Source organism: Symphodus melops, assembly GCF_947650265.1.
Source record: "Symphodus melops genome assembly, chromosome: 11".
Taxonomy (NCBI): domain Eukaryota; kingdom Metazoa; phylum Chordata; class Actinopteri; order Labriformes; family Labridae; genus Symphodus; species Symphodus melops.
In genome coordinates, this window is record NC_136701.1 from 978,723 (window position 1) to 1,004,107 (window position 25,385).

The window sequence follows — 25,385 nt, forward strand, 5'->3', positions numbered from 1 at the left end:
TGCGTGAGACTTTGCTTTATTTAAAAACAGGAGTATTACATACAAACGGCGTGAAAAGAAAAAAAGCTCTGATGGACTCCAAAGTTCAGACCAAAAGAAAAGCAAAATATTTCAACCAACATGAACAAGCAGAGCGAATAAAACAGCAACTTTCAGCAGGCAACACAAGTAAAGTGACATGATCATCATGGACGTTTAAATCTTGATACTGTCAGTTGGTCAGCCGAGATTCACCTGACGTCCTGATGTGGCATCAAAAGTTGTCAAACCAAACTCCTTTAAAAAAATTATCAATTTAACGTTAACAAAAACAGAATTCAGACATTTAACAAATCCTCCTCAGGATGTTGCTATTAAATATCTTTTTTAACTTTTTATCATCAATTAGTCAAATATGTTATTTTGGGCTCACACTTAGTGAAACTCTCACTCTGTGGAGGCACATCGTGAGGAACTAGCCAACAAGTCATCAGACTGGGACCTGGTTCTGATCCTCGCTAAAAGGTAAACAGACTGGGACCTGGTACTGATCCTAGCTAAGAGGTAATCAGACTAGGACCTGTTACTGATCCTCGCTAACAGGTCATCAGACTGGGACCTGGTACTGATGCTAGCTACCAGGTAATCAGACTGGGACCTGGTACTGATGCTAGCTACCAGGTAATCAGAATGGGACCTGGTACTGGTGCTAGCTAACATGTCATCTGACTGGGACCTGGTACTGATCCTAGCTAAGAGGTCATCTGACTGGGACCTGGTACTGATCCCTGCGAACAGGTAATCAGACTAGGACCTGTTACTGATCCTCGCTAACAGGTCATCAGACTGGGACCTGGTACTGATGCTAGCTACCAGGTAATCAGACTGGGACCTGGTACTGATGCTAGCTACCAGGTAATCAGACTGGGACCTGGTACTGATCCTCGCTAAAAGGTAATCAGACTGGGACCTGGTACTGATGCTAGCTACCAGGTAATCAGACTAGGACCTGTTACTGATCCTCGCTAACAGGTCATCAGACTGGGACCTGGTACTGATGCTAGCTACCAGGTAATCAGACTGGGACCTGGTACTGATGCTAGCTACCAGGTAATCAGACTGGGACCTGGTACTGATCCTAGCTAAGAGGTAATCAGACTGGGACCTGGTACTGATGCTAGCTACCAGGTAATCAGAATGGGACCTGGTACTGATGCTAGCTAACATGTCATCTGACTGGGACCTGGTACTGATCCTAGCTAAGAGGTCATCTGACTGGGACCTGGTACTGATCCCTGCTAACAGGTAATCAGACTGGGACCTGGTACTGATCCTAGCTAAGAGGTAATCAGACTGGGACCTGGTACTGATCTCGCTAAAAGGTAATCCGAATGGGACCTGGTACTGATCCTAGCTAACAGGTCACCTGACTGGGACCTGGTACTGATCCTCGCTAAAAGGTAATCAGACTGGGACCTGGTACTGATGCTAGCTAACAAGTCATCAGACTGGGGCCTGGTACTGATCCTAGCTAACAGGTCACCTGACTGGGACCTGGTACTGATCCTCGCTAAAAGGTAATCAGACTGGGACTGGTACTGATGCCTGCTAGCAAGTCATCAGACTGGGACCTGGTACTGATGCTAGCTAACATGTCATCTGACTGGGACCTGGTACTGATCCTAACTAAGAGGTCATCTGACTGGGACCTGGTACTGATCCTCACTAACAGGTAATCAGACTGGGACCTGGTACTGATGCTAGCTAAGAGGTCATCTGACTGGGACCTGGTACTGATCTTCGCTAACAAGTCATCAGACTGGGACCTGGTACTGATCCTCGCTAAAAGGTCACCTGACTGGGACCTGGTACTGATCCTAGCTAACAGGTCACCTGACTGGGACCTGGTACTGATCCTTGCTAAAAGGTCATCTGACTGGGACTTGGTACTGATGCTAGCTAACAGGTCACCTGACTGGGACCTGGTACTGATCCTAGCTAACAAGTCATCTGACCGGTACCTGGTATTGATCCTCGCTAACAAATCATCAGACCTGGACCTGGTACTGATCCTAACTAAGAGGTGATCAGACTGCAATCTGGTACTGATCCTCGCTAACAGGTAATCAGACTGGGACCTGGTACTGATCCGAGCTAACAGGCCATCAGACTGGGACCTGGTACTGACCCTCGCTAAAAGGTAATCAGACTGGGACTGGTACTGACCCTCGCTAAAAGGTAATCAGACTGGGACTGGTACTGATGCTAGCTAACATGTCATCTGACTGGGACCTGGTACTGATGCTAGCTAAGAGGTCATCTGACTGGGACCTGGTACTGATCCTCGCTAAAAGGTAATCAGACTGTGACCTGGTACTGATCCTAGCTAAGAGGTGATCAGACTGTGACCTGGTACTGATCCAAGCTAACAGGCCATCAGACTGGGACCTGGTACTGATTCAAACAGGCCATCAGACTGGAAGGACTAATATTAAAAGGTTATGTTTAACCAATGCCAAACACAGATAAACCCACATTTAAACTGAAGGTACCTGAATCAGAAGCCTTTTTTCAGACTGCCTTTCATCAAAAGCGTCCAAACTGAGCTCAACTGTCATCACGTCTTTGTACATTCATATTTATTCAGCGGTGGTGTAACCTTGGTGCACAGAAAAGGGGATCACTTGGTCTCCCCCTTTGTGATATTTAGATTGACGGTAAAACAGGGATGTAAATATTGCGACTTCAAACATCCGTCTGAACTGGGTTAAAGGCGTGCTACATTCTTGGTCTGAACAGCTTCAAAGATTTCTGGAAGAAGTAAAGAAATCACCATCAGTTTTAGTGTTTTTTTTTCAGCTCTGCAGTCTGTTTCTGTTTCTCATGAAGAGTTTATTAGCATTAGCAGGAAGTGAGCAAGCTGCACATGCGGCATTGTGAGTGAACGAAAAAATTCAAACCAGTTTTTTTATTTTACAATCTTCCCTGTTTCCTGTCCGTCCTGCCCTCTCGGCTCCCTTCGGACCTCCTTAAAAGGTCCTTTCTTCGTCTGTCATTCAGGAGCTGCTGGATGCGTTTGTTTTGTGTTCGCTCACGGAAGGGAGGCATCCGCGGCACAAAGTGGTTCTGCTGTCCCCTGGAGATGTCACCGTCCAATCCCACGATCCGGTACGGAACCTCATCCAACGAGTTGTTCTCCTTCTTGGTGAGCGATATGAAAGAGGACGTTGGAGATGGATTGGTTTTTGGTTGGTTATCTTTATTTTGAAGGCTTTGCCCCCCTGATGTTCGGTTGGGTGTTGATGTTGTAGCGATGATGTTATCCGTGGTTGTGATGGGGAACTCTGTCGTCCTGACAGGCACCAATGTTGTACTCTCAGCAGTAGCTGGAGTGTGTGGCATTATGGGACTGGTAGTTTTCCTCTTGAACAAATGTGGTGGAGCAGTTTTTCTTGGGCGCCTTGTAGTAGAAGCAGTAGTAGTGGGAACAGTGGTTGTCGTAATAACTGAAGTTATTTCAGTTGGGTCGGTGGTAATATAAGGATCCTCGTAGGTAGAAAAATCATCATAATCATCGTAGTCCACATAGATGAAGTCAGTGCTGCTCCTGATGGTTGGAGGTTGAGTTACACTGACTTTAAGAGGTGGCGTGCTGTTGAAGTCACTGATGATGTCACTGCTCATGTAGCTGCTGTTGGACCAAGAGGATGTTGACACGGAAGTCATCATCTCTGTGGTTAAACTCCAGGAACTAAAAGACCAGAATAACATATATCAGAGACATCAGGTTAGGACTGTTTTGAATTTGAATTATTCTAAGAACAAAGAGGACCTTTCACCAAATGACTGAGATCATGGCACGCCACAACTCTAATAAAACTCTCAGGATTTTATTCCAATTTTAAAAGTTTGTCTATGACTTTGAAATAGCTTCAATGTTGTTAGGTGTAAGGCCAACATAAGTCCTGATTCAGCCACTTGGCTGACAATGGAAAAACCTGTCTGTTTCTCTTACCTGGTTGGTGGGTTTGTTGTGCTAACGGTGCTGATGTTGCTGGGGTTGCTAAAGTTGCTGAGGTTTGTGAAGTTGCTGGAGTTAATCTTGCTGCAGGACTTGCAGCACATCTTCTGGTATCCGGGGATGGAGCAATACCGACTTAACACCTCCCTTTGACAGAACACCGAGCGGTCACCACGGCAACGCTGCCCTGGAGACAAAGCAGGTTATCAGTTAGTCCACGCAGGTGATTTCAGGATCAACAGTTAAGCTTTCAGTATGTATCAGCATAGAGCACTAATCAGAGAAAGTGTCAGGATATATAAATGGACTTGATCATGACCTTTACAACTTGTGTTAATGATCACATGCATTATAACTCAACCTTTTTTTGATAGCTTAACTGAGATAACTGGAAGGGGTGGAATTTTTGCAAAAGGTTTTTACTTGAGGAGGACTTTGGAACTGGGAAGTCTGGGTTGGATCTGGACAACCACTGAATTATTGAGTTTCTCTGGTCGCCTGCAGGGGGAGACAAACATATTCAGTTACACTTTTGAAACTCCGCCCTCTTTTTGGGTGCACAGATACTGCTTGATTATTACTGGATTGGTTCATGCCTACCACTGCAGGGTGGGGCCAGGCAGGTACGGGTTGTGACTGGTCGAGGCTCACTGCAGTTTTGGGCTAAACCCTCAGGACTCGAACATGCAACCTGACGCTCCTGAGTCCCATTTCCACAAGAAACAGAACACTACAAACAAACACATGTCAATCAGACTCAGACCAAGTTTAAAACATATGGAAATTCAAACATCACAGGTCTTGAGTTGTTATTGTGGTAAGCCAAGACATTGGGAAGATGTAGTCAAGAGTGATAAAAGTAACAGGTCGTGAATTTAGAAGCAGTCCAGAAAGACACAAATAAGTAACTCTAACGCTGCAAGTAAAGAAAAGCCTGTCCAGAAGGTCCGAGATTACAGAAGGTCATGAGAAAAAGGATGAATGATGCAGTCACAAAAGAAAAAAGTTTGGGTCCTAAAACCATCCATCCATTTTCTACCGCTTATCCAGGGCCGGGCCGCGGGGACAGCAGACTCAGCAGCGATGCCCAGACTTCCCTCACCCCAGACACTTCTTCCAGCTCTTCTGGTGGGACCCCAAGCTGTTCCCAGGGCAGCCAAGAGACATAGTCTCTCCAGTGTGTCCTGGGTCAACCCCGAGGCCTCCTCCCATAATGGACATGCCCAGAGCACCTTCCTAGGGAGGCTTCCAGGGGGTATCAGGACCAGATGCTTAAGCCACCTCAGCGGACTCCTCTCGATGTGGAGGAGTAACGGCTCTACTCCGAGCTCTTCCCTGGTGACCGAGCTCCTCACCCTATCTCTAAGGGTGCGCCCAGCCACCCTACGGAGGAAGCTCATTTCAGCCGCTTGTATCCGGGGATCTCGTTCTTTCGGTCATGACCCAAAGCTCATGACCATAGGTGATGAGTCCTAAAACCATGAAGTCTATTGTAGTCCAGAACGAAGGATGGATGGTTTATTTATTTATCTATCTGTCCATCTATCTATCAGTTTATTTGTCAGGAAGACCTTCGAGTAGTGGACTGAGAAATAGTGAAAGCTGGACAAAAGCAGGGGTAGTCTAGAAAAACAGGAAGTAGAGATACCCATTAGTAATCCAGACAGAAAGACTAAGATGACTGGAGTACTCTTTTTATAAAGAGAAAGAAAGGGAGCGGTACTTCAGATAAAAACAGGCAAGGGTAATCCTGGAAGAGAAAGTTATTGGTAGTCCAGACAGAGAAAGTGAGATGAAGTCCTGAAGGAGAAAGGTGCTGGTATTCCAGGCACTGCAGAAAAGAGTAGTCAGGAATAATCCATTGGAAAGAATGTTATAGGTGGCATGTTTGAGGTAGTCCAATCAGTATGGATGATTCCTGATGGTCAGATAAATATTTGTATGGATAAAAAGTCTCTTTTTTTTCATACCGCGGTCCAGGGTCCAGCTCGCCATGCAGCGGGGCAGGGGAAACGGTTGCAGGTTTGTTTGCCTTCTGGTCGGTCCTCGCCACACAGTTTGCTGTGCACCGACCGCTGCTGCTGCTTCTTTTGCTGCCCCATCTGTTCTGTGCTGGACACCTGCTGACAGCTCACCCAACGCCGCCGCCACCCTGTCTGACCACAGGAGGCGCTGCAGTCCTCCCATTCCCCGGTCACCCAGCTGAAGGGCAGAAACAGAAGTATTACAAAAACATGTTTATGAATGTAAAGTACAGTTGTTACATCCGCTCTATTTTGATTTTCTGCTTCTCCCTAAACTCTTCAACTGTGTAGTAATATTTAGCGCTACGTCAAAATTGATGAACCTCAAAATGTTTGCTGAATCTGTTTTTGTTATTTCTTGGAAACAACTTTCAAACGTTTGATTTGAATGGTTGATTTCTTTATCAATGCCTGTTTAAGTAGAACACTGACCTCTACCAGAACATGCAGAACAACTATCAGATTTTGTACACCAACAGTTCACCAAAGTTGAAAAACCGGGGTCATGTTTTGGAGACCACTTTATGAGGAACTGGGGCTTCTTGTACAGGAACTGCATGTGACAAATGTAGTGACTCGACAAAACTCAATCATGTGTGATTCTGTAGCGCCAGAGCAGATCCCTTTCTAACTGAACGTTGGTGATCTGTTGGTCAGCAGTGTGTTACCATGGTAGTTATGCGTTACCGTGGCGAGCTGCAGGTGTTGCTGTTGCAGTTGCGGCTGATTGCTCTTGGTTTGTTGATGTTGGAGCAGAACATCCTGTGAACCATTTTACCATCGGCCTTCCTCCTGCAGCCAAACCGCGTGTACTGTTTACCTGACAACCAGAAAACATGGTAAACTGCCATGCAGCTGTTACCCAGGTAACCACATAGTCAGCTTACTGCAGCAGCGTAGTTTACCTCCCCCGCATGGTTTGGAGCAGTGGGACCACTTCTTCAGGGCCCACTCGTAGAAGATGGCGTCTTCCTGCAGCAGGTTAGACTCCAACGAGGACAACAGACGGTCCTGGATGATGTACTTATAGGACACTGTCACCTTGGATTCGCCATGGGAACTTACCTGACGGACACACAGGCGAGTGGTACATTCAGATTCAGATACATTGACAGCACATTGGATTCCCTCATCAGGACACTGACCATGAGCAGGACTCCATATTTCAGTGGTCCTGTGGTCTGGATGGACTCCTGCTCCTCGTTGTTGATGTACTCCCAAACTACACCGTTCTCGATCAACACTCGAGAGTCAGGGAGATCGTCCCCATTGTTCAGGAAGTGGTTACCCGTCTCCTGGTTCTTCATAGCTGAAGAAAGAAACTGTCTAAAAAAGTATTCCACAAATGGTGAACTCTAACCTCTGTGTGTTTGACATGACAAACCCCCATTCCCTCTTACCCAGGATGTGAGGAGTCTCTTTGAATTCTTGGATCAGCAGGTGACGCGCTCCTTTAGGGATCTCCAGAATCTTCAGGTAACCTGGACCATGGGAAGATAACAACTTATTCCAGAGGTAGTTCTTGTTAGTGACTGCAGTCTGAACCTGTTAGAGGTTTGTCAGAGACCTGGTTTCTTGGTGCTGCGCGTGAAGTTTCCTTTGATGATCTTGCAGCCGGAGTTGTCTCCTCCACAGACTCCACATCGGTCTTCCAGCTGGTCTGAAGCGATCTGTCCATCACAGCCCACATGCTGCGCGAGTACACGAGAAATAAGGACAGAGGAGAAGAGGAGATCTCAGCTAGTGGATCAGCAGCCGTTTAAGGAGGACGTAAGGCTAATTTACACGCTAGCTCTGATATGCACATGGATACAGACAGACTTCTGCCCAGACTCCGAGATGTTTCATCTGTATTTGAAACTGTTTTCTTGAAGCTTATGGACACAAACAAGACGTTGCAATACCAGCAGGAATCATGGGGGGCAGTGTGGAGCACTGGAACCAACAGTTCAAGTCAGACCAGCAAAACACAACAAAGAAGAACACAGAACGATTGTGTGAGTGGGTTATGAACTGTGAACACATGATGTCAGCTCGCCTGGGCAAAGGGACATAAGACGTTAAAAGATTGGCTGGGCGCTAGTATTCAGTCCAGTCCCCTGTGCTCCGGGTGGATGAAGGAGGATCATAAACTTTATATGGGAAGTGGCACGTTTCAAGCTCCTTGATAGGCGTATTTATAAATGAGATTACTGTCTATTTCATACGCACTCTTTGTCATGTTAATACCTTTAAAACATTTTGTCCTTCCACACATTATTGCACTTCAACTTCCAGGTCAACGCCCGGCGCGGTAACTGTTGAGCATGCTCAGATCTTCTAGACCAGTTTGGTTGTGATTGAAGTGTATCAACGTGAGAGCAAATCGACCCCCAACAACGGTACTCAGATGTTTGATTAAGTTTCACAATGATCCAATCTGAGTTGAAACAATTTATCATCTTTTTAAACATCATGTAAACACACTGTTTTAGTGATTGATTGGTACTTCCTGTTTGTGTCCACACATTGAAGCTGATGCAGAGTCTTCACTGTGGTTGCAACATGCTGACACAAACGTCGAATTTTAAATGAAGTCATATCAGTTGGACACATGTCCCTTCATATAAAACAGACTAACAAGAAACGGAAAATAAAGACCTCACACTCTCCTCGCACGCACACGCTGTGGGCGTCGCTGTAGGAACACGGCGTCCCGTCATGCACCATTCTGTTCATGGAGACCACGGCCGCCGTCTCCTTGGACTGACAGTACAGACGGCAGCGCTCGTCAGCTGCACACACACAAACACACAACATATAATCATGATACATCATATCTGTCAGAGTTATTTAAGGAGGAATGTTGGAATGTTCAAAGTTCAAAGGGAGAAAACTAAATATTTATTCAGAATGTAAAGAGTTAAAGACGAGCGACCACAAGTTTCCTTTAATAACAGATTCCTGACTGATGACATTAACATCTGAACACACATCCTGCACACGTTAAGCACACAGACACACAGACACACACACACACACACACACACACACACACACACACACACACACACACACACACACAGAGAGCCAAACACAAAGAGGAAAGTAATTTAATCTTCAGTTTGGAAAGATGTGTGTGTGTGTGTGTGTGTGTGTGTAGTTCCTGTGTGTATAGAAATGTGTGTACTTACGATCAGGGTGTTGATAAGGCAGCCAGTGATGCTTCATTCCTTCATGTTCAAAAAATGGATTCCAGACTTTACACTGATCCTCCCTGTTAACAACAACAACAACAACAACAACAACAAATCAGAAACAAACTGAAGTCATGATCACGGACTCATAAAGATGGACGACGCGTCTTTGTCTTCTGCTGTTGTGAAGCCAAACTCTCCCTGTGACAGGAGCTGACATATCGTTAGCAGTTTAAACCTCGCCTCTTCCTCTGACCTAAACATACCTTCAACCTCCTGCTAAAAGGTCAAAGGTCGCTCAGGTGACTTCAGTCCACGACAGAACATATTCTGGTGTCTGTTTGAAGACACTCAGGGTTTTATGTTAAAGACACAAACCAAATGTTTATCTGACAATCTTCCATCTGTTAACATGGAGGAGGCGGAGCTTATTGAGCTACACTGCAAAAACCGGCCAGCAGGGGTAGCCTACCCCCGATAACAGAGAGAATACCTGCAGTCAGTCAAATGTAATCGATAACAGAGAGAATACCTGCAGTCAGTCAAATGTAATCGATAACAGAGAGAAAACCTGCAGTCAGTCAAATGTAATCAATAACAGAGAGAACACCTGCGGTCAGTCAAATGTAATCAATAACAGAGAGAAGACCTGCAGTCAGTCAAATGTAATTGATAACAGAGAGAACACCTGCAGTCAGTCAAATGTAATTGATAACAGAGAGAAGACCTGCAGTCAGTCAAATGTAATCGATAACAGAGAGAAGACCTGCGGTCAGTCAAATGTAATCGATAACAGAGAGAACACCTGCGGTCAGTCAAATGTAATCAATAACAGAGTGAACACCTGCAGTCAGACATATTCAATAGATAACAGAGTGAATACCTGCAGTCAGACATATATAATTGATAACAGAGTGAACAGTAGATCCACTCACCTGAAGTCAGTGAGGGGGGGGCACTCTTCTTGGCTGCAGAGCTGGAACTCATAACTGTTTCCGAAGCATGTACGCCCCCCGTTGGCTGGACTGAGAACAACAACAGGTTAGATTCTCTGATTGGTGCATCTGATTTCTGACATCACAAATAGTTATCAGCTTGCTCACGCTGGATTATCGCAGCGGCGAGCCCGAAACCTGACCCCTCCTCCACAGGTCCTGGAACAGCTACCGTATGAACTCCATGTTCCCCAGCCGCCATCTTGTCTGAGCATGTCGGGGGTGAGCCTCATGCAATAACCTTTAAAGCAGTGCTGCAACAACAGACAGTGACATCATCAGGATATCTGTTAATGAGCCATATAATTATTTGCACGCAGTATTGCTGCAGTCTCACACCTACATTAACAGCACGTGATCTGTTCTGAAGCCCGATCTAATTGTATCGTCCTGTTTCCCATGATCTTGCACCGCATCGTCTCGTGTCATCTTTTATTGTCTCGTCTTGATCGTATTGTCGTCTATCCTCAGGACTTACCGATCTTATTTTCTCAGAGTAACGTTGCCTTGATAACCAGATAACTTTAACCATTTTCTAGATCAGCAAATTAACTCCTTATCGTCGGGACACCTGTGTTGCTATCCTGAAATAACTAGACTCATAGTTTGAGGTCTCGTTAACTCAACGGTACTGGTTATCGTTTGTCATAAACTGATAGCTAGTAATTCTGCAGGTATGACCAAAGTAATGGATGCATTAACATATTGACCTGATGATGGCGCGAGATCAACAGACTTAGGAGAATGTAAAGTCCTGAACCACAGACATCCATCAGACATGTCTAAGTTTGGACGTCAGTGGAGGATGTCTGATGGACCCTCAACTTCCTGAATTGTCCTCACCCTCCCTGGTCCACACTTGGTCCCATCAAGCGGCGGGCCTTTCTTGGTCTTACAGTAGAACGGGTTGTTGTACTCGCTGCACCACAGCTGCTTACAGGGCTCCAAGGTCGTGTACTGCAGACAAACATACGTGTCAAAATACAAAAATGAAGCATTAACGTCACAACTTAAGTTTCATATTCAGCAGCTCATAAAGACATTAAAATTAAAGCTGTTTCTTTTTTAGGTTGGCGCTTTACTCAGCAGCCTCTACCATCAGTGTGTGAATGTGTATAGAGGACTTTTTGCTGCTACCTTTAAGCCTCTGATCATCTACGACAATTCTTAACCTACGTTCCTCAAACTTGTAGGATTTAATTCAATTGGAAAATTGTTGGACACCTCAGTCTTTGCTCCGTGACTCAGTCGCAAAACTTATTTTGTTAAATCTCCCCAAAGTCCCAAAGTGTGTCTTGAAACAAGGAAAAGGAGTTTTGCATCTCCTGCAGTAAAAATCTATTGCAGGATGTTCTGTGTCTGAGGGAGCGGGTCTCTTTAAATGATCTTAAAGTAGATTATATGTCACAGTCTGCTCTGCTGCTCAGCCACACACCTCATCAGTCAAACTGCTCTCACCTGCTCGTCATCTCCAATCAAGCCAGTATATATGAAGCTTCACTTCACTCACTTTTTGCCAGATTGTCTTAGCTCCCATGCCCGACTCTCCCGCACTCATTCCCAGAGTGCCTACCTGGTATCGACCTGACCTGCCTCCAACCATCGTCTTCTGTCTCAACCCCGGTAAACCTACTAGCCTTCTGTTTCTGACCATGAGTATTGCCTGCCTGTTTCCTGTCCAGCCTGTGGCTGGTTGGCATTTGGGCTGTTCCTGCTCAACCAAAAAGACTCAACAGATCATCACCTCTCCAGCTCACTTCTTCTGGTCTGTCGTCTATATACGTTAACCTACTAAATAAAGACTGTTTTAGAACGAAGCCCTGGTTCATTTGTGCTGCAATTGTGTTCACTCCATACCAATTACATTAAAGGTGTTGGAAGAAGATGCATCATGTTGTAGAAGTTTTAACTGATGACTTCTGGCTTTTTGTCCCAGGATTAGTTGCCTGTTTTTGTAATGTTTTATATGTAGTATAACTTTCTTTAAATAAACTGCTTCCAGTCTTGGTCAGGACTCTCTTAAAGAAACTCTTGAACTCAATGAGGCTTTATTGGAATACATCTGTAAATTTAAAAGAGTACAACTGAGACGGTTGGGAAGAACAAAGAAAACCCCAAAACAATTTCATCATCCTGCTGAAATGTTGGGAACATCCAGAATGAAGTCGTCATTAGATGCAAGACCTGCAGTGTTAATACATCTCCTGGGGAAGAGTTCTGTGTGATGTCATCAAATGTTCTGACATTCTGACCAGATGTTCTGCTGCCGCCCAATCAAAACACACATCAAAGAGTCACATCAATGCAGCTCAGACTCACAAACACAACATAACTGAATCTCCCATTTCAGCACAGAGTAACTTCGTGTCTTGTACTTCTAAAAGTTCTTCATTAAATGTCCTACAGTTCATGTACATTCAAGGCAGAACTCAGAAATATGTATTCAAACGGAGGGCGAGAGTCTCAGTGACGGGATCTTTGGGTACAGCAGGGTTTTTATCCATGAAAATAATGAGTGGACAGACAGGTGAAGAGATGAGCACACAGACAGGTAAGGACACAAACGGGTGATCACTGTCAGGTGAGCATTGAGACTTACGGCAGTACACAGACTGTATCCTGGTCCGAAGTCGAAACGACACTGTTGGTCCATGGAGTACTGAAAGCCAGGCAGCTGAGGCAGAGGCGGCCATTCATGGTTAAACGGGTCATCACGGAGACAGTCATATTTACTGGTGACCGGGAGAAAGGGGTGGAGTCAATTAGGAAACAGTGTCTCTTTTGGGTCACAGTCAGTATACTGTAGGACTGTTTGTAACAGTCAGTATACTGTGGTACTGTTTGTTATAGTCAGTATACTGTGGTACTGTTTGTTACAGTCAGCATACTGTGGTACTGTTTGTTACAGTCAGTATACTGTGGTACTGTTTGTTATAGTCAGTATACTGTAGTACTGTTTGTAACAGTCAGTATACTGTGGTACTGTTTGTTACAGTCAGTATACTGTAGTACTGTTTGTTACAGTCAGTATACTGTAGTACTGTTTGTAACAGTCAGTATACTGTGGTACTGTTTGTTACAGTCAGCATACTGTAGTACTGTTTGTAACAGTCAGTATACTGTAGTACTGTTTGTAACAGTCAGTATACTGTGGTACTGTTTGTTACAGTCAGTATACTGTGGTACTGTTTGTTATAGTCAGTATACTGTAGTACTGTTTGTAACAGTCAGTATACTGTGGTACTGTTTGTTACAGTCAGCATACTGTAGTACTGTTTGTAACAGTCAGTATACTGTAGTACTGTTTGTAACAGTCAGTATACTGTGGTACTGTTTGTTACAGTCAGTATACTGTAGTACTGTTTGTTACAGTCAGCATACTGTAGTACTGTTTGTAACAGTCAGTATACTGTAATACTGTTTGTAACAGTCAGCATACTGTAGTACTGTTTGTAACAGTCAGTATACTGTGGTACTGTTTGTAACAGTCAGTATACTGTGGTACTGTTTGTAACAGTCAGTATACTGTAATACTGTTTGTAACAGTCAGTATACTGTGGTACTGTTTGTAACAGTCAGTATACTGTAGTACTGTTTGTTACAGTCAGCATACTGTAGTACTGTTTGTAACAGTCAGTATACTGTGGTACTGTTTGTAACAGTCAGTATCCTGTAGTACTGTTTGTAACAGTCAGTATACTGTGGTACTGTTTGTTACAGTCAGTATACTGTAGTACTGTTTGTTACAGTCAGCATACTGTAGTACTGTTTGTTACAGTCAGTATACTGTAGTACTGTTTGTTACAGTCAGCATACTGTAGTACTGTTTGTTACAGTCAGTATCCTGTGGTACTGTTTGTTACAGTCAGTATCCTGTGGTACTGTTTGTTACAGTCAGCATACTGTAGTACTGTTTGTTACAGTCAGTATCCTGTGGTACTGTTTGTTACAGTCAGTATACTGTGGTACTGTTTGTTATAGTCAGTATACTGTGGTACTGCTTTTAGTACTCACTGCAGGTACTGGTGCAGCTCCCTCCAGCTGCAGCGAGACCAGTGGTATCGATGAAAGGTGGCCTGAACTCGCGGAGACATGATGCTGCCCAATTCCACGTCATCCTCACAGTCGTTAGCCTCGCCATCGTGCTCCATCCCCAACCTGATACAGACAGACAGACAGACGGACAGACGGACAGACGGACAGACGGACAGACGGACAGACGGACAGACGGACAGACAGACAGACAGACGGACAGACGGACAGACAGACAGACAGACAGACAGACAGACAGAGAGACTTGAAGTGGTTAAATAGTAATATATGTTTTATGATTTCTTTACATTATGATATACACAGGCTTTATCTCCTCTATGTTGTTTTACATCTTTGAGTCTTTACGTTTTCTATCATGAAAGCTGGAAGTAAATGTCATCTCATTCATCATAAACACCAGGGGTAATAAATTATCTATTTTTGAACAGCAGGACATTTGTGGAACTTATCATCTCGACTTGGACTCCTGCGGGTCAAAATTGCAAGTCCAAATAGACTCCATGATGACACCTGGCTTTGAATGTCTATGAGGACACCTGGAAGTCCATTACTGTCTCGTACACATTGGAGTCATCTGACTGTAGCTGTAGACTGTCCTCTTAAGAAATGTTTAAATTACGTCTGATTTGATGCTTTGCCTACAAACGTGAATGAAGTTTATGCGTCTCACACATGTCCTGTTTCATGAGCCGCTACGAAGGCTGAGGAGAAACCGTCCTCAATGACGAGGACGCAGCTTCGATGCAGGTGACACATCCCTGTGACGGGAGCATAACCTGCAGAGAGATCAGAGGTCAGGGGTCAGGGTATGTTTTTTCATTAGTACTGGTATTAATGATGAAGAGTAGCAGTGTCTTGCATGCTGAGCGGTGTATGTATATGTCTTCATGGTACTGTTAGAGCTAAAGCCCAGCATACTGAACCAACACTAGTGTACAGGTTGAACTACTATGGATGCATGGAGCGGCCATGTTTGATTTTAATCTGGGTTATGGAAGGTTCCCTACTTTTTCATTGCGTTCCTGATGATGCATCGGATCAGTAACTCTGAATCTTCGACTTCCGAGATCAAACGGAAAGCACCATGAATGATGTCCGTGTGTTTTAGACACTGGTGTTAGTAGTGTAAGTATCATCAGCAGTAGTATGAATAGTACCCTGCATGCCGGAGGGTCCAAACTCCTGCCTGGTCAGGTAGATGGTGTGGTCATGCTGCTCGGCGTGACTCTGCTCCCTCTGCTGGAGGTAGGACCAGCCGCAGACGTTCTCCAGACTCTTCTGAGGGTTCCCCACAGAGATCAGCTCCTGGGACTGAGGACGCATACGATTAGTTTATTGTTTTAAACTCACTGCAGAGCTGCTCCAGTGAAGGATTCACACACGAGTGTGCTCTATTGGACCTTTCTCTCCGTAGATATTGTGGCCTTAAGCAGCAGCTCCCAGAAGGAACGAACATTTTCCACTTGAAAAGCCAAGAGTTTTCATTAAAAGATGTGAAATGTCTGAGGCTCTGGGATTGGCTATAACGGAGACCAAAGAAATGCAGGCAATGTGAAGACATTATGGAAAATGTCAACGGTTGCAGTTTAGTCGATTTTAAATCTGTCAAACTGCACATAACATCATCGTTTTCATCTGTGCCACTCTGAAGGTTCAAAATTCAAAAAGCAAAGTTTGCAGATTAGACAGATTAGACACTTTATGATCATAAAAAAACAAAAAATACAGAATCAGACTTCTATTTTTGAGCTGTGGTATCAAACAGGTTTTGATATCGTTTTAAACTAGAATCTATTAAAGTTTAAACTCTGGTGTGGTGATGGTAGCGTAGCGTAGCGTAGCTTACCTTTGATGGAGACAACATAACGATCCTGACCAGGACCACGTTGATGTTCGCTCCCAGAGAGTGATCCTGATAGATCTCGTTCACCTGAAGCACAGACACACAGGTGTGGAGGTAAGATCTGAATCAGGTCTGACCTCTGATTGTGGAGGGGGTTTCCTGTTCATAAAAACAGCAGTGGCGTAGCAACGGGTGTGCCGGTGCCACCCAAGTAGCAGCTGGCACGACAACAAAGCTACTACTGACAAGAGGAACAGCCCGACTCAGCACTCTTTACTCAGGAATCACTCCTTACATTAAACAGGGAATAAGAATCGGCGTCTCTTACGATGTTCATGAGTGTGAGCAGATACTTCTGGATGTGGTCTCGGCCGTGGAAGAGAAGCACCGAATAATCCACAGCTAGCAGAACCTGCAGGAGGAGAGGAGTACCGGAAGGGGGTTAAAGAGTCCAAGCAGCAGTTTACTCGTTCATTGACGCTCACGTCGTTCACCTCGATGTTAAACAGTTCAGCCTCTTCGATGTACCGCCGCCGTCGGGCCGAGATGGGTCTGGACCGGGACACATTCTGGTTTAGGATCAGAGAACCTAAAAGAGGACCTGGAAGACAAACAGGAGAACCACTTGAGTGCTGATTCTAACGTCAGAGCTGACTCTTATAAAAGCCTCTGTGTTGAAATGCACAGAACATGAGATCATGACTGAGCTGAATACACACACACACACACACACACACACACACACACACACACACACACACACACTGAGTTGATCTGCCGGTCAGAGTCGTGTCTGTTTCTTCCCTCCCTACTCTAACATGTTGAATAGAGCCAGAGGGCTCGCAATCAAAACAATAACAAAAGAAGACGTCGAGACTGGCGGGGAATCATGGGAGTGATTCTCTACTTTTCCCTCCAACCAGTGAAAACAGACTAAATATTGACCGTAGTGAAGAAACCGACGTGAGGAAGAGAAAATGCCTCCAGACGAGCTGATGTATCCGAGTTTAAACTTCATCACGTAACATCCGTTTTTTTCCACGGCAACGATAAACGTTCTGTCCGTCATGGCGGCTCATCATGGCCGCCGCCGCGACAGAAACGTTCTGTTACGATTTTAACATTGGGGATTTCTCCGGCTGTTCTAAAACATATATATTATATATAACAAGATATTTTAATGTCAACATTGTCCTGCGTGTTTTACTTCCTAAACCCTCGAGTGTGTTCGCGTCATGTGGGATGAAAGCTTCAGTCACGGGCTCAATAGGAAACTAAATAAATAATTCCTCAAGTTTTTAAGGATTATTTCTGTTCTTTATTTTTCTTATTTACAGAAACACACACAGGCTCATTCTGTTGGTAGTCAACAAAGTTAAACCGAAACAACAACATATTATTTTTTTGGAACCCGTAAATAACACGTTTAATCCGTTCAGTGTGTGCAGGCCGTGTCCTCGTGTCAGTGTGAACTCTGACAGGACGTCTGAACACATGTTTGTATAACAAGCAGGAATCCTGATATAATGAAATCTGTTGCATAAAAACATCTGTCCAATCTGTGGAGGAGGAAATGACATCATCCATCAAAAAACACAGGGAAGTGCCGCAGGACGAGTTTATCTGAAATAACAAATAATTATGTAATCATAAATAACGCTGCTGGGAAGACAAACACAGGAGACCGACGAGTCCCCCCCAGAGTCCTTCAAGTCCCCCCAAGAGTCCTTCAAGTCCCCCCCAGAGTCCTTCAAGTCCCCCCCAGAGTCTCCTCATGTCCCCTCAGAGTCCCTCAAGTCCCCTTAGAGTCCCTAAAGTCCCCTTAGAGTCCCTAAAGTCCCCCCAGAGTCCTTCAAGTCCCCCCCAGAGTCTCCTCAAGTCCCCTCAGAGTCCCTCATGTCCCCTCAGAGTCCCTCAAGTCCCCTTAGAGTCCCTCAAGTCCCCCCAGAGTCCCTCAAGTCCCCTCAGAGTCTCCTCAAGTCCCCTCAGAGTCCCTCAAGTCCCCCCAGAGTCTCCTCAAGTCCCTCCAGAGTCCCTCCAGAGTCTCCTCAAGTCCCCTCAGAGTCTCCTCAAGTCCCCTCAGAGTCTCCTCAAGTCCCCCTGAACCCCTGAGAGCGGACCTCCTTACCTCCACGCTTCAAAACTACAAAAACATCAAGACCTTCAGAGCTGTGAACCTCTAACTGCCACGTTGCAGCTGGCTGACTGTGTGTGTGTGTGTGTGTGTGTGTGTGTGTGTGTGTGTGTGTGTGTGTATGTGTGTGTGTGTGTTGCCAAGTTTCCTTTCACTTTGATTCTTTCCTTCTGCAGACACACAGCAGACATGTGGAGGAGCTGCACTGTAAAAACACGCGGGTCGATGTTCTTATCACCGCTGCGCTCACGTGTCCGCTCACTTTAAACCTCTTGACTCTTTTACATGAAGCAATGCATCATGGTCTATGCGGTCTGATTGTCCTGTCACTGTTTACTGTTTACTTCCACTTCAATCCTCATGCAACGCGCACTCCGCTCTGTCTGAGCTGATGAAACTACACGATATCTAACAAAGAGGAAAAACTCGGGACTGATTTTACTTTTTCTTATTTGAACTTGTTGGCCAGAAAAAAATACTCATCTCCACACATACTGCCTCCAGCTTTCTGTGTTTAGCCCCGCCCCTAACTCCTCCCCCTAACTCCTCCCCCCTGAGAAGAGGAGGGGTGAATGTTTACTGATGAAACCAATCAACACGTAATCATCAGACTGATTCATGCCCCCTGCTGGACATCAGAGAGAATGCAGGTTTAGGATAAGCGTCTCTTCTCAGTCAGCTGACGTTTGTGTTTTCTCACCTCGCAGAAAGTCCTCAGCACTTTGATTGACAGCTGCTTGTTTCTTCAGGATGGCTGAGGAGCGATAAACAATATGATTTCTTCCTCCCTCCTCCTCCTCCTCCTCCTCCTCCTCTTCCCGTCCTCCGGCTGTCGCCCTTCCATCCAACGGCTCGATGAAAAACTCCTCCTGACCAATCAGGATCATCCCGGCCTGCAGACACAGCAGGTGCCAGTTTAGAGTCATTAACATCAAATCAGTTATTTAACGGTGACTCAGCATATTTGTCTGTGGATTATCTCGACATGATAAACCAGGTGTTGTTGTGTTCACCTGTCGATGTCATCAGCTGAGCGGCTGCATCGGGGGAATCTCCCACTTTTCTGTGAGTCTTTAAACACCTCTCATCTTTCTGCACATCTGCTTTCAATCAGCTGATTTGGTTTTAGTCCTTCATGTTTTGCAGTGTTTGGTTTTTTTTGTATGAGCACGTCTCATCTACACTCTCATGAATCAACTTGTTTCAGTGAAGCAGCAAGCTCCAGTGAGGAAAAAAAATGAATCCAGTGCTGAAGTGTTAAAATCCTGCAGTTCCTGGAGTGTCCACTAGAGGCTGGCTGCAGCAGCACAGGAAGTCACATACACACCCATTCAACATGTTTACAGCCTGCTTCAAAACACCAAATAGGTGTGATTAGCTCATGTCTCCATCCACACACACTGTACGGGGGGAATGTTTTGATGACTCAGCAGTTTTGATTGGATGAAGGATCAGAGTTATTCACAATAAGGCGTGTAGCTGAGCTGATTGACAGGTGGGCGCCGTGTAACGGTTTGTCAGGAGGCTTAAAACCCGCCTCAGCTCCAGATACACATCAAGAGCAGCTTTCAGATTTGAAGTTTTGGACAAATTTTATTTTTTAAAGAAATCAAAGGGAAGCTGAGACTTAAAGAGGGGCGACATTAAAAGTCTGTTTGAGAGGAGATCCTGTTCTAATCAATCGATTTGATCAAAGTCGGAGACTCAGATTCATTTCGGGGACGGGACTCTTCAAACACTTACCAGCCCGTCACAGTTGCTAATGGCAACAGAAGTGTCCTCCATGTTGGACACCTCTCCAGTGTAAAAGCACCCGGTGTTTCTGATTGGCTGAGAGCGTTTCTGTCCCGACTCCTCCCACCACTCCATCGTGGCCGCGGGGGCGACGAGACGAGTGTTCAGATGCAGCCGCAGGTGGAGCTCCTGACCAAACACGGTCACATTGTAAAAAAGCTCCTCCTCCTCGGTTCTGTAACCTCCTCGCCCTCTCCAGCTGTGCCCCGTCTGATTGGACGGTGACACTTTTGTGGGCGGGACCTTTTGGAAAGTTGATGTCTCGTTAAAAACATCGGTGTCAGCGTCTTCAGGAGGGCGGGCGTTTCTCCTGCTGCGTCGTAGGTGGTGGGCGGAGACTGAAGCTGACAGGAAACGGCCTTCTGAGTTCGTCCTGATTGGACGGACGCTGATAAACTCTGACAGGACCTGATGTAGAGAATCTGAGAGAGAGAGAGAGAGAGAGAGAGAGAGAGAGAGAGAGAGAGAGAGAGAGAGAGAGAGCGCTTGAATAAGTTTCATGCCTTTCTTCACCGGTAGGTCAATGCATTGGTGCAAAACATTATAACACCTGATAGAAACACACAGACACACACACACAGTATAGACTGGTGTAGTTTTGAGTCCTAAAACCAGGAAGTGAGTTAGCATGTTAGCTCCGTGGTTCTAACCTCTAAAAGTCAATGTGGATTTTGAATGTGTTTGTGTTTAGACTGAAATAAGGTCTGTGGTTCACACAAGCTGAAGAGATGTTGACGTTTTGTTAGACGAGATAAACTACGTTAGCTAAGACCTCACTTGTGAATTTTAAAGTTTTTACGCGAACTTTAAAACGGCGGTTGCTAACGAGTAGCTAACTGAAACTACAGTGGTTGTCATGGAGACGTTAAACGTCATCACGCCGGGAACTCTCTCACTAATCCTCCTTACAGCCTCTAGTCATGTTTTTCACTGCTCTTGCAAACATTAGGTTAATAAACAACTTATTAAGCTAACGTTTAGCTAGCTTGTGAAATCCGCTGATTAGATCGATGAAGCATAACGGTCGTGACGTCATAATAAACCGACCGCGGTGTAGTTAGCTTGTAGCATAACGTTAGCTTTTTACTTCTCTGGGCTGCATTAACTCTTCAAACTTCATATAAATGATGTTCATCTGTAAAGATTATCCCGCTGAACAAAACAGCTACACATCAGAAACGTGTGTTTGACACAGAGATTATTTTCTGCAATGATCCAAAATCCAATGCAAAAATCCCATAGGGGAATTTTCGAAGGAACCACCGGCGCCATTTTTTCAGGTTGGCCTACAAAAATACGTCATTTCCAGCTACATGATCTACAAGGGTTAAACATGTGATCTCAGCTCCTCTAACGACTGTGACTGCAGTCTGGGGGTGTGATTCATGAACGCAGCACGTGTTGGAAGCTGAGATTTCAAAATGTTAAAAACAGACAAAAAGCTTTAAACAGCTGTGAGAGAAAGGGCCAATCAGAGCGCAGCGTTAGCCGAGGCTAATCTCAGGTCAGAATAAACGAGGACAGTAACTGGGCCGGTTTAATGAGATGGGGGGACTCCTCTTTGTGCAAGGTCATACAGGTCACACTCACACATATACGCTCACGGACACGCACAGGTTATGATGAAATATGATCTGAATCCTTCACATTCCCCGGCACCACAGACGCATAAACACAAAGATTTATGGGAAAAACGTGGAGAGGAAAGTTTCTGTGACTCAGAGACAGAAGAAAGGAACGGTTCCAGATTTATACTGCTGCTGAAGCCAAGACAACTGAGAACACTGAGGACACATAGGACACTGAGAACACTGAGGACACTGAGAACACTGAGGACACACTGAGGACACATAGGACACTGAGGACACACTGAGGACACACTGAGGACACTGAGGACACACTGAGGACACATAGGACACTGAGAACACTGAGGACACACTGAGGACACACTGAGGACACATAGGACACTGAGAACACTGAGGACACACTGAGGACACACTGAGGACACACTGAGGACACATAGGACACTGAGGACACATAGGACACTGAGAACACTGAGGACACACTGAGGACACTGAGAACACATAGGACACTGAGGACACATAGGACACATAGGACACTGAGGACACACTGAGGACACTGAGAACACAGGACACAAAGTACACTGAGGACACATAGGACACTAAGGATAAATGGGACTCTGAGGAAACTAAGGACAAATAGGAAACATAGGACACTGAGGACACATAGGACACTAAGGACAAATAGGAAACATAGGACACTGAGGACACTGAGGACACAGAGTACACTGAGGACACATAAGACACTGAGGACATATAGGAAACTAAGGACACATGGGACGCTGAGGAAACTAAGGACAAATAGGAAACATAGGACACTGAGGACACATAGGACACTGGGAACACATAGGACACTGAGGACACATAGGACACTGGGAACACATAGGACACTGGGAACACATAGGACACATAGGACACTGAGGACACATAGGACACTGGGAACACATAGGACACTGAGGACACAGGACACTGGGAACACACAGAGGACACTGAAGACACCTCTCTTTGATAAATCTGATGGTTCGGACTGGATCAGGTCTAGACCAGCTCAGAGGAACTGACACCTTCAGGTTCTCTCTCTCTGCTTTCATGTCTCCATCATGAACCTCTCAGAGCTCCTGGGCTCTTCTGGGTTCTACTGGACTGGACTGCCCGGACACTGAGGACCACAACACGAACACAGTAGGAGCTCAGCGAGAGGGCAACGCTTTAATTTGACCAGTCAGTCGATGTTCCAACCCACATGGTCGTGTGCTGACTGAGAGGATGGATCAGCTGAAGCTAGCTTACTGTCTGGGCTCAGTCGTGAAGATGAGGAGCTCAGACAACCGAACCAGTTCATGTATCTGATGAAGTTGCCTCCTGATCTCCAGCACACGTCCAATTGGGAGGAGACCCAGAGCGCTCTGGAGGGACGAGATATCGCTGCTGGTCGGATGCAGTTGTTTGCTCCAGGTTTTTTTTTTTTTTTTTTTTTTTTTTTTCATCAAGCTCTGAAGAATGTTTCCATGAGATAAACAGCAGAGGAAGAAATCAGGGAGAGGAGCCAGAGGTTGGATTCAAACCCGGGACACTGACCACTGAGCCACCAGCGGCCCCGGCACCAGTGGTTCTTACAGTACCAGCAGTTCTAACCAGCATGTCTAACAGTATTAGACGTAGGATAGTAGCAGGAGAGTGTTTCCCTCGTGTGGTCGCTGATTGTTACAGCGTGAGGAACAGACACATGTGTGCAATATGAACAGTGTTATTCACATCTCATCAGGGTTTAAAGTGTCGCTTTATCAAAAGTAGAGAGAGAGAGAGAGAGACAGAGAGAGAGAGACAGAGACAGAGAGAGAGAGAGAGAGAGAGACAGAGAGAGAGAGACAGAGACAGAGAGAGAGAGAGAGAGAGAGACAGAGACAGAGAGAGAGAGAGAGACAGAGAGAGAGAGAGAGAGAGAGAGAGAGACAGAGAGAGAGAGAGAGACAGAGACAGAGACAGAGAGAGAGAGAGAGACAGAGAGACAGAGACAGAGAGAGAGAGAGAGAGACAGAGACAGAGAGAGAGACAGAGAGAGAGACAGAGAGAGAGAGAGAGAGAGAGACAGAGAGAGAGACAGAGACAGAGAGAGAGACAGAGAGAGAGAGAGAGAGAGAGAGACAGAGAGAGAGACAGAGACAGAGAGAGAGACAGAGACAGAGAGAGAGAGAGACAGAGAGAGAGACAGAGACAGAGAGAGAGACAGAGAGAGAGAGAGAGAGAGAGAGAGAGAGAGAGTAACCGTGGAATCATAAAGTAGTAGGATGTATAGCTTCACTTCACACAGAGCTTATTATCTGTTTCTATCTGCACCTTGGTTTGTAAATGCAAACATGAAACTTCATCATTCTGACCTGTAAAGTTCAAATGTGAATGACAATAAAGGAAGTCTGAGGTTTAAGTGTTAACAGAAGATTTAAGTGTCGTAGTCACAGTATTATTATTATTATTAGTAAGTAAGTAAGTGAGTCTTTGTTTATGTTGCACTTTTAAAACACTGATTTACAAAATGGAAAAAGTCAGAAATGCAACACAAACAGACAAATAAATAAAAACAAATAAAAACATTGTTAGTAGTTTTAGCAGAGTGTCTCACCTGGGCTGCCTGTGATATACACTGAATGTGAACTGTTGATCAGCAGCAGGGACACAGTGATTAATAATCCATAACGATAAATCTCCATCATGGCACAGACAGACAAAGTGAGAGAGAGCGAGAGAGAGAGAGAGAGAGAGAGAGAGAGCGAGGGAGAGAGAGAGAGAGAGAGGCAGAGAAACAGACGGTTATAGAGACAGAATGAGATCTGCAGAAAGAGAAACCTCCAGACAAACTGAGAGTGAGCCGATGTGTGCACACTGAACTCTCCAACAGACACTCCTCCACTGTCTCACTATCTCCACCCTCTCTCTCTCTCTCTCTCTCTCTCTCTCTCTCTCTCTCTCTCTCTCTCTCTCTCTCCCTGTCTCTCTCTGTCTCTCTCTCTCTCTCTCCCTCTCTCTCTCTCTCTCTCTCTCTCCCTGTCTCTCTCTGTCTCTCTCTCTCTCTCTCCCTCTCTCTCTGTCTCTCTCTCTCTCCCTCTCTCTCTGTCTCTGTCTCTCTCTCTCTCTCTCTCTGTCTGTGTGCAGTGGAAGTTGTAGTAAAAATAATGCAGCAGTCGTACTCTCGTCGTTCATGAAACACACACACACACACACACACACACACACACACACACACACACACACACACACAGTCTTACAGCCGGTATTACACAAAAAAAAGCAAAAACATTAAGGCTAAAGAGATAATACTAATTTCAAAGCCTGCAGTTCCTCCAGTGTCCACTAGAGTCTGTCTCCTGCAGTGAGTGAGTCTCCATAGAGCTCTATGTTAAAATAAACATGTTTACAGACTGGTTCAAAAACAGTTTGGCTCATTTCTCTCTTCAACTGTACGGGCTGAATGTTTAAAAAACTCATCTGTTCATATTACATTAAGGCTCGAAGTGAAATTGTAAAATTTAGGGGGCGTGGCCTCTTTGAGTGACAGGTGGAAGCTGCTAGCTGTCTTGCTAGGTGTCCCCTTAACTGATTCAATCCCTGACCTTTGACCTCTGGGCCGTGTTTGTGCTGCCTCTCTCTGTGTGAGCTTTATTACATTAACAGACCGTCCAACACGTGTCAGCTCCACTTTATACAACCAGTCACATTAGAGCTCTATTTTATTTACATGTTAGCAACAGTTAGCAGCTAGCGTTCCTTCACAGAGAGACATGAAGAGCT

The 25,385-nt window shown here is 45.3% G+C and overlaps 1 protein-coding gene across 1 annotated transcript; it reads right to left on the minus strand.

Moving 5' to 3' along the window:
- Window positions 1–24,441, minus strand: LOC306832146 (A disintegrin and metalloproteinase with thrombospondin motifs 2-like). Its single transcript, XM_079356585.1, has 26 exons — window positions 24,220–24,441; window positions 19,969–20,441; window positions 18,926–19,118; window positions 16,586–16,692; window positions 16,420–16,503; window positions 16,095–16,178; window positions 15,406–15,559; window positions 14,919–15,024; window positions 14,210–14,353; window positions 12,795–12,927; window positions 11,039–11,152; window positions 10,304–10,449; window positions 10,136–10,225; window positions 9,198–9,280; window positions 8,665–8,798; window positions 7,592–7,715; window positions 7,425–7,505; window positions 7,170–7,333; window positions 6,930–7,089; window positions 6,712–6,844; window positions 5,971–6,202; window positions 4,601–4,730; window positions 4,424–4,498; window positions 3,995–4,187; window positions 1,184–3,730; window positions 1–949 (listed from the first exon to the last, which is right to left on the minus strand). Exons 1-25 carry the CDS (start codon window positions 24,308–24,310, stop codon window positions 2,953–2,955), a joined length of 4,206 nt encoding a protein of 1,401 aa, XP_079212711.1. The 5' UTR covers window positions 24,311–24,441; the 3' UTR covers window positions 1–949; window positions 1,184–2,952.
- Between the last annotated feature and the right edge of the window lie 944 nt (window positions 24,442–25,385).